Below are 9,665 nucleotides of genomic sequence, written 5' to 3'. Positions count from 1 at the left end.
GCCTCTGGTCCCCACCACCCAGGACACTGCAGGGTGCCAGCTCCATGCTCACCCACCTTGTCCCCCCAGAGATTACCCTGGGGAAAACTAACTTCCTGTCCAACCTGGGGGATCTGCAGCACAGGCCCTCCACAGGGTGACAAGCTCAGGCAAGCCCTGGGGACAGAGCATAGTGCGACCACAACCAGCACACTCACTGTCCCTGGGTCCCCAACAAGGCAGGGGGAGACCAGAGTGCCAGCCCAGGCCCCAGCAGTTCCCTGCACCTGTCGCCCTCCTTGGACACGTCCCTGCCAGAGCTCATGGGGCTACTGTCCCCAGCTCCTCTGAGCCCACATGGAGACTGCCCCACACCTCCTTCACACCTGCTGATCTCTGCCCCCTGACACCCCAACATTCAGCAGACAGGAAGTCCAAGTATCAGGGTCTCCACACAGCAAGGCCAACCTGGGCCTGACTTCACTGGTTTCCACCTTCTCCTGCCCCCATACCCTCAGACCACTCCTGTGATGCCCGGTGAGCAAGTGACACGTAGGGGACACAGGGGCGGCCTTGGGCCCCACCCTCAGGCCCCAGAGGCCTGGCATGCAACCTGGAAAGGTGGCTCGGTGCTCGGCCAGGAAAACAGGAGACGGCACAGGAAGGGCGTGTGTCACACCATGGCTCCTTCACCCAACAGGTGAGCTGGCGACCTGGGAAAGCAGCAGGGACAGCAGCCCTAGCACTCTAAACCCGATGTGCACATGCTGGGGAGCAGGCAGCCCAAAGTCAGGAAGGACAGCCACCAGGATGCAGACCCTGACGGGAGTCGCAGGGCCACAGAGGTGGCTGTGGGCTGGTCCGGGAACCAGCAGGGATCACACAGATGGGGTCGGCCTGACACTGCTGCCCTCTGCTGGCCATGCACAGGACTGCAAGCAGCACAAGCGCCAAGCAGCCCCTTCCCAGAGGACTAAGGGACCAGTCTGGGGCAGTAGAGGTTCATTCTGGGTTTTGTTTGTTTGTTTGGTACTTGGGATGGAACCCAGGGCCTCCGCACTTAGCCATGTCCCCAGCCTTTTCTCATTTTAATTTTGCCACAGGGTCTCCCTAAGTTGCTCAGGCTGGCTTCAAGTTCACCATCCTCCTCCAGCAACCTCTGGAGTAGCCGGGATCACAGGCATGTGCCACCATGCCCAGCTGGAACCTCGGGGGGCAAGACGGCAGCCTGGCAGTGCCAGCCCAGTCCTTTGAGTCCAGTGTGCCCAGCACTGAGCGCCGGGTGTGTGGTGTACAGGGCCGAGTCCTGGCTGGGCACTCACTCCCCATGCACATGGGCCTGGTGGCCTCAGGATGGCGATGCTGCCGGTCTGGGTTTCTTCCCTCTGTGCTTGAAGCTGCGCAGCGGATTCTGGGTCTTCACCTTCTACGGGGCAGAGTCTGGGTTAGTGGAATGGCAGACAACTGTCCCCGCAGAGATGGCACAGCAGGTGGTGCTGGCACATGGTACATCCCATGAGCCAAGAAGCAACAGCTGCTGAGGATGCAGAGGGAGGACAGCGGGGGACAAAGTGGGCCTGCATCCCACAGACCCCTGCCCCAGCCTGGGCAAGACGCGCGGACATCCTGGTGACAGCAAAGGGACAAGGTGGGGAAAAGCCCGCTGCTGTCCCCACAGCCCCAGGACGTACCTTAGCCTTCTTGCCAGAGAACAGCTTCTTCCGCTTCCTGTGAGTGCCAACAAGGCCACGGAGAGCCGGGGGGACTGGAAGAGGCCAGACCTCGCCAGTCACCCCTCCACCCTGAAGCTCCAGCCTCCTGTCACCCCAACCCTGAGACCTGGTCCCCAGAATGCAAGGGCTCCCTGCCCCCAGCCAGGCTTCCCGGTGCTGTGTTCTCGGCTGTGACACAAGTGACACGGGGATGAATACTCCGCCACACCACCGTCCACATCACTCTTCCGTGGAGTTTAAGTGTGTGGCAGCAGTGTGTGACAAGAACAGGCTGGAGTGGCGCTTGGGGCAGAGTGTGCTTAGTGAACAGAGCTGAGGCGAGAGGTGGCGAGATGCAGGGAAAGCACAGGCCAAGGCGACCTCTTCACACGTGGCCCTGCGACAATTCACAGGCCCCACCACCCAGTCCATGCCAACACTGGACTCCTGCCAGGACCCTGGCCCATCCTCGGCCCACAGAAAGGCACTTGGCCACACTCTGAGACTGCCTAGTCTGCTCCACCTGTTTCCTCAGCTCCCTCCCACACTCACCCAGGTAGTCAGGGACGTGGCCCAGATGTGGCTTCACCACCGCGGGGTGCAGGGGCAGGTCATGCCGCAGCAGCTGCAGGTCCCGGGGGTTGTCCTCAAAGTACGTCTGGTAGGGCAGAGCTTGGCAGGTCAGCGTCTTTCTTACTTCACACATTGAGTTTTTTGGTTTGTGATTTTATTTTTGGAGTGGTGAATGAAGCGGTGGGGATCAAACCTGCATGTGCTAGGGGAGTGCTTTATACTAAGCTACACCCCAGGCCCATTATTTTTTTATTTTTTGGTACCAGGAATTTAACTCAGGTCCTCGTGCTTGCGCAGCAGGCGGTGAAACCACTGAGCTAAATTCCCTGCTGGGCCCATTATTTTTTTAAAGATAGGGGTCTCACTACATTCCCCAAACTGGTTTCACACTCCTGGAATCAAGTGATCTTCCTGTCTCAGCCTCTTGAGTAACTGGGACTACAACCACACCAAGCCAGACTGAATCTCTGAAAGGACATCAGACCCATGTGCTTTAAAGTTTAAAAGGCACAACGTGACACTGTGTAGTCTTCCTGCCACCTCTGTCCGTCACTGTCCCCACCCAGAGGTGGCTGCTAATACTGCTCCCTGTTCCCATCTGAGCCGGTTAAGCTCTCTCTCCTCTGTGTGCAAACAGTGCCCCATGTGGCTTTCCCCTGGGGTCACATTGTAGCAGCTCACACAGACACGCAAGCACCCCCACCTCCCACGCTGTGTAACCTTAGCAGGTGGATGCCGGGCTGCACCATCTTCCGGGCCCAATTACATGGTGAGGAATGCAGCCTTGCATGTGACCCTGCACACTGTGCCCGTGAACTCGGAGAGGCCTGCCACGCAGCTGTGCTGACCCCATGCCCACCTCACCTTGAGCTTCTCAGAGTGCAACAGCTCCTCCTTGATCTCCTTCAGCCTCGCCTCCCGGATGGCCTGCTTCGTCACCGAGCGCATGGCATCCTGAAGGCAAACACCGTTAGTCAGCCAGGGGACGGGACGGACACACACGGACACGACACACACACACACACGGACACGACACACACACACACGGACACGACACACACACACACACACACCCACACCCACACCCACACACACCCACACACACACACACACCCACACACCCGAGTCCAGCTCACCCTGCAGCGATAACGGAAGCCCTCAATCTCCTCCATGTGGAACTGGTAGGGAAGCAGGACAGGAGCCGACCCCTCTGGGGAGAAAGGAGCAGGAAGGGCTCAGGACAGGGTCATCATCTCCATGGTGAGATGCCAGACACTCATCACTGCCCTTGGTCTCACAGGCAGCCCAGTGGCGCAGCAGACAGGGTGTACCACGCCTTCGGGCCAGCTGCTGTCACTGTGCTGGAGCAGCACGGCAGTTACACACCGATCCGGAGGCAGACAGTACAGAGTTTGGACAAATCACCTCTCCCACAGCTCGGCATGAGACGCCCTTAGGGGCTGCCGTGGGAGAGGCCAGCCCCAACCCAACTGGGCCCCTCAGAGTCAGGGCGCTCACCATCACTGAGAAGCTCCTCGATCTTCCCCAACTGCAACTGCTCCTCCCGCAGCACGAAGGTCAACACTATGCCTGGGTTGTTGGCTCGAGCTGTTCTGCGACAGGAGATGGCCCAGCCTGCATCCCTGCCCTGTGGGCTCCGCTTAGCCTGCCTCACCCTCCACCATGCTCACTGCACAGGGCCTGGACCACCGCCCTCCCAGTCCGCCCTCCCAGCCCGGCCTACCTCCCAGCCCGGTGGATGTAGGCCTCAGGAGTGGGGGGAAGGTCAAAGTTTAGCACTGCAGACACATGGTGGAAGTCTATGCCCCGGGCCACACCTGCCTCTGGGTCGGAGGCCCTGTAGAGACAAGTCAATGTTAGGCCGGGCCTTTTCTCCTCAAGGAGGGGTTCTTAAGCTTAACCAGCAAAGAATCCTCCAAACAAAACTGAAGACCACAAGACCCTGCTATATACACCAGACCATTCTTCAGCAAAACCATTCAAGGAGGGCCGGGGATTTAGCTCAGTGGCACCATGCCTGCCTTGCAAGCACAAGGTCCTGAGTTGATTCCCAGTACCAAAAAGCAAAACGAAACACCATTCAAGGAACAGAGTGTGGTGATCCACATTTGTGATCCTGAGGCAGGAGGATTACAAGTTCAACCACAGCCTGGGGAACTTAAAAGAGATTTCGTAAGACCTCTGTGTGAAAAACACAACAAAACAAAAAACCCTCAAGATGCCAGGTGTGGTGGTGCACACCAGTAATCCCAACACTTGAGAGGCTGAGACAGAGGATCACTTTGAGCTCAAGACCAGCCCGGGCTACGCAGGAGTTGAAGGCCAGCCTGAACTACATAGCAAGACCCTGTCCTAAAAAACCAAAAGCCTCACAATTGTTCCAGGGGCCGGGGCTGCAAACCACTGCTAGTGTGCCTGAATAGCAAACCTATGTGCTCTGGGTTCGATCCTAGAACTACAACAAACAAACAAACCCTCCCGGAAGCAGGGCTGTAATGGTTGGCCTGGAATGCTGACATGGGCCTGGGGCCAAACCCTTGTGCCAACCTCAGGTGAGGGCAGCAGCAAGACTCCTGCCCCACAGGGTGGCCTGGGACTCCCCCTGGGACAGTGACTCTTTGGCCAAACCAGGGGGCTTCACTTTTCCCCAGAAACATGCTCCGGGCAGCTGCCAGCCACTGCCTACTGCAGGCTGGGCATCCTCTGGCAGACAGCAGGCAACAGTGACCTGGCTGGCCTGACCGTGCTGCACACACAGTAGGCACCCTTCACACACACGCACGCGTCCCCATCCCCATTCCCTGTTCCACAGCCAGGCAGCTAAACGAGGGCCACGGGGCTCTTTGGGCTATGCCACCAAGCACCTGGATGACACCTTTCTCTGTACACTCTGCCTTGTTCTAAAAAAAAAACAATTAAGTCCAGGAGTGGTGGCACACACCTATAATCACTTGGGAGGCTGAGAAAGAAGGATTGCCAAGAACCTGAACTACACAGTGAGTGTAAAAAACAAAACCGAAAAACAAGCCTCTCTGGGGAGGGTGAATGAAAGATGAGAAATGTGGACTCACTTGTCTCCTTTGGACTTTCGGCCCCACTGCTTGCCCTTGCCCGGGGGCCCGAGGACTTCAGCATCTGTTGCTATGACACAATCGTAGAGGCCTTGGTTGAACTGAGAGATGATGTGGCACCTACAGCCCAAGAGGGTGGTCAGCCCAGTGGGCACACTGGAGCCCCGCCCACCACCTCCTGCTTCCTCCTCCCCTTAATCTCTCTCCCCTCTTTAACTCTGGGCCTCAACTTCCCCAAGTGAAAATGGAATAAAAGTGGATATTTCAGGATTCTGCGAAATAGCTGTGAGCCAAGTTCAGAGCCTGGCCTCTAATACGAGTTGGTGGGACAGAAACATCAACCGGGTCCCTTCCTGCACCTGCTTTCAACCATCCCCACCAAGACTCAGCTGTACACACCTGGAGTGCAGCGGAAGCTCACCATTGAGCACACAGGTAGGGATGCTGAACTGCTCCAGGAAGAGGCGGAGCCGGTAACTCCGCTCCAGAGTGTTGACGAAGAGCAGGGACTTGCCCCGAATCAACGACAGCTTTAGCAGGGCATAGAGCAGCAGGAACTTGTCTTCCTCAGTCTCACAGACCACCTGAAACTGCTGTAACTGGTCTGGCCCTGGCAGCTGGGACTCCTGTAACTTGAGGGTAACCTGGGGAGAGAACAGGCCTGTGGTCAGGGAAGAAGAAGACAGGCGCTATGGCCACTGGGTCACCAACCAAACCATGGACATTTCTGTGTAGAGCAGAGACGTCTTTAAGGATTTCTAGTGTGCCAAGATCCCTCTAGTTTTATAATCTAAGAACTCGAAGTGCCCTAACTGACGCAGTGTTTACAACACAGAGTATACATACAGCACTTGAAACACAGAACAAAAAGAAACACTGATATGATGCTACCAACCAGGGAAGGCCAACAGCAACCGGTCTTCTGAAGGGCAAAATTTACAAAAGGTGAAAACATTGCCCTTGTAATTTTGGCTCTGCCACCCAAAGCCGTCCCATAGGGGTTAGGAGTCAGGGTCCCGTTTAAGTTTCGAGGCAAAGCGGGGGACATCTGAGAATATCTAGAGATAGGGCCTGGCCATGTAGTTCAGGTTGGCCTTGAACTCCTGATGATCTTCCTGCCTCAGCCTCCCCAGTGCTGGGTTACAGGCAAGCGCCACCACACTCAGCTGATGCTGGCTTTCAATGTCTCACAACCAGGAGTGACACAGCAATGACAACGGTCCCACCCAAAACACCAAAGGTTCCTCTGAGAAGGAGCGTTGAGTCCTTCAAGTGTCCCTTCGCTACAGCTACAGCCATGCACTGAGTCCCTCTTACCGGGTTATGCAGTACCAGTTCCTTCAGGGCCTGCACATCTTCGTTAAAAGTAGCTGACATAAGAAAAGCCTGGTAAATCCGGGGCAAGTGACTGAAAGAAAAAAAACAGCCCATGAGGCACCAGCTCTGAGGGCCTCTAAGTGTGGCAGCTGTTTCCACCCATGCCCGCTCTCCCCACTCCAAGTCTCTACTCACTGACTTTCCTACTAGGAACCACCCCCACCCCTTACTTACCAGAGAAGATTCTTCAGTTCTTCCTCAAAGCCAAAAGAAAACAGAAGATCAGTTTCATCCATCACCAGCAGTTCCAGGGAGTCGCGCAGTTTCAGGGTGTCCTGCTGCAAGTGGTTTAATATGCGGGACGGGGTCCCCACGACTACATCTGGCTTCTCCATCAGCACAGCTCTGCAGGTAGCAAGACATCAGTATTGGGCAGGACAAACTCAGCAGCCAGAACCTCACCCTGGACCTGCCCTCTCTTACCATGCACAAACCCAGCTCTGTTCCCTTACAGCTTTCACCCACCTCTGTGAGGCTGAGTCTTCAGCAGCTGACACATTGGCCACCCGCACATCTCGAGCACAATAGGCAGCAAGCTGCTGAATCATGGACTGGGCCTGCCGTGCCAGCTCCTTGGTAGGAACAAGGACAAGGCCTCTCACAGCCTGTTCCACCACAGGACCTGTCTGTAAGAGCAAAAACCAAACACAGTAGCCAGCAGGCATGTCACTGGGTCTGCCTGATGTTTATCTCTACTCTTTCCAGGTCAACCCAAGCACTGGACTACAAAAGCTTAGCCTCGTTCTGATCAACCCCTCCCTCTGCCCATCTCAGAACAGAATGGAGGGCTTTCCCAGGCCCTGACATTCGAAAATAATTTGCTTTATGGTTACAGGTCACCTGCAAAGCATAGGTACTAAAGCGGACTCTCACAATAACTGTTGAAATAGAAACTGGAAAGGTACCTCCTCTTTGTAAAAGAAAGTAATTTATCCAAAATTTACACCCAGGCCGGGGATTTAGCTCAGTGGTTTCACCGCCTGCTGCGCAAGCGCAAGGACCCAAGTTCGATCCCCGGTACAAAGAAACCAAAAAAAAAAAAAAATTTACACCCAGACTGCTGGCAGTGGCAGCAGGACCTGGATTAGTATCAACTCCAGGCCAGAGCGTGGGCCACACGGGACCAGCCCGATGTGCAGGAGGCCGAGAGAAAACTTGGCACCTCCTTCCCTCACCCCTTTGGGTCTTGCTTCCCTTCTCCCATTGGCGCCCCAGCGACCCACCGCCTTCCGGTGGAGCAGCAGCTGCAGCATCGGGATAGCGTACGCGGCCGTCTTCCCGGAGCCCGTCCGCGCCCGAGCCAGCAGGTCCTTCCCCTCCAGCGCCAGCGGAATGGCCTTTTCTTGAATCAGCGTGGGCCGCGACCAGCCCTGGTCGGCGATGGCCTAAAAGAAACACGGAGCGCGGCTCAGGGGGCGCGGACGGCGGTGGCGCGCCCCACGGAGCCTGTGGGTGGATCTCCGGTCCCCAGCCCTCCCGGTACCTGCAAGAGCCGTGGATCCAGGCCCATGTGTTCGAAGCCCAGACTCTCCAGGTCCGCCATAGTTCCACAAAGACAGTGAGCACGCGCAAAAACACGCCAGCACGTGGGGGCGGACCAATGCGTCGACCAATCAGCTTCGGGGAAACCGGCTCTCCCCGGAAGTGCTTGCTGTAGGCTTCCGTCGTACTAGTGGCGGTCTGCGGCTGCGTAGCGCTCTGCACCGCCCACACCCTAGTTCCCCGACGCTTCCGACCCGTAGGTAGCGTTGGGGGGGCTTTCTCTTGCCTGATGGTTAATAGTCTGGGCTTAGGTCCTTGGCTGTCCTTGAGGGTAAGGCGGTGGTTTGGGGAACCCACACAGGGCCGCAGCCGGGCCCCACGGGTCAGAGGTCTCCCTGGGGTAAGAACAAGGTTATCAGACTTAAGCCCCTATCAGGAGCTATTAAATAGTAAGAAAAGAAATACAAGTGGAGACTACCTGTGATCTAAAGAGGCCAGGCCTGTACCACGTAGTGAGACCTTGTTTTATTTTTTTGATGTTTTTGTACCGGGGATCGCACTCGGGACCTTGCCCTTGCGAGGCAGGAGACCTTGTTTTAAATGAACGTAGGAAAAGATCAGAGTGGCTTTGAAGATAGAAAATGGGCCACAAAACAAGCTGCAGTACCAAAGAGATGGATTATTATTCCTTGAAGTCACCAGACCCCTGTGATTACTTTAGGCCCAACCAAATAATCCAAGATAAGCAACTAGTTTGAGTTATCTGATTGTCAGCCTTAATTCTTTGCCACATTAGGTAACATTCAGATTTGAGGGACTAGGGTACAGACACATTTTATGGGCCAGTCTTCTGCCTACCACCTAGTACCCAAACAGCCACTACCAAATCAGACTGGCCCTGAGTTACCTAGGAATCTACACTGAGCTTCCAGGGTGAGTCTGTGCATCCAGCTGACATGGCCCAGTGTCTGCATATCAGGAACTGGGATCCAGTTAGATTAAAAAGAGAGTAGCCTGGGCTGGGGATTTAGCTCAGTGGTGTTGCCGTCTGCTGCGCAAGTGCAAGGACCTGAGTTCAATCCCTGGTACAAAAAAAAAAAGAGTAGCCTGTGCACCCCAAGTTGGGACCAAATGACAAAGATGGGTACTGCCAGACTGTGACAGCTGAGGAATGGAGCTTCAATAAAAGGGGTAAGAGTAGGTGCCTCCCAACCCACACTTCCTTTTTTCTCTTTTTTTCCTAGTCTTGAAGATTGAACCTAGTATGCCAAGCTAATGTCTCCAGCTGTTTCTGTTTTTGAGACATGGTCTTGCTAAATTGCCCAGGCTGGCCTCAAATTTATAATCTTCCTGCCTCAGCCTCCTGAGTAGCTCAGATTACAAATATGCACCAACACATTGGGCTTTTTCTTTTTAGTGTGAGGAAGAAGGTTGTTTTGTAGGGATATTG

The 9,665-nt window shown here is 55.4% G+C and overlaps 1 protein-coding gene across 1 annotated transcript; it reads right to left on the bottom strand.

Moving 5' to 3' along the window:
• Positions 1 to 974: 974 nt before the first annotated feature.
• Positions 975 to 8,416, bottom strand: Ddx56 (DEAD-box helicase 56). The gene is made up of 14 exons (XM_004839909.4): positions 8,217 to 8,416; positions 7,957 to 8,118; positions 7,199 to 7,359; positions 6,908 to 7,078; positions 6,674 to 6,764; positions 5,756 to 6,000; positions 5,357 to 5,476; positions 4,009 to 4,122; positions 3,783 to 3,877; positions 3,401 to 3,474; positions 3,129 to 3,218; positions 2,244 to 2,349; positions 1,671 to 1,744; positions 975 to 1,405 (listed from the first exon to the last, which is right to left on the bottom strand). The coding sequence occupies exons 1-14, from the start codon at positions 8,274 to 8,276 to the stop codon at positions 1,328 to 1,330; spliced, it is 1,641 nt and encodes a 546-aa protein (XP_004839966.1). The 5' UTR covers positions 8,277 to 8,416; the 3' UTR covers positions 975 to 1,327.
• Between the last annotated feature and the right edge of the window lie 1,249 nt (positions 8,417 to 9,665).

Source organism: Heterocephalus glaber, unplaced genomic scaffold (genome assembly GCF_053883595.1).
Source record: "Heterocephalus glaber isolate CG9 unplaced genomic scaffold, H.glaber_assembly_v1.0 deba00001610, whole genome shotgun sequence".
Taxonomy (NCBI): domain Eukaryota; kingdom Metazoa; phylum Chordata; class Mammalia; order Rodentia; family Bathyergidae; genus Heterocephalus; species Heterocephalus glaber.
Note: the sequence above shows the minus strand (reverse complement) of the source record. Positions and strands in the feature narration are given on the sequence as shown.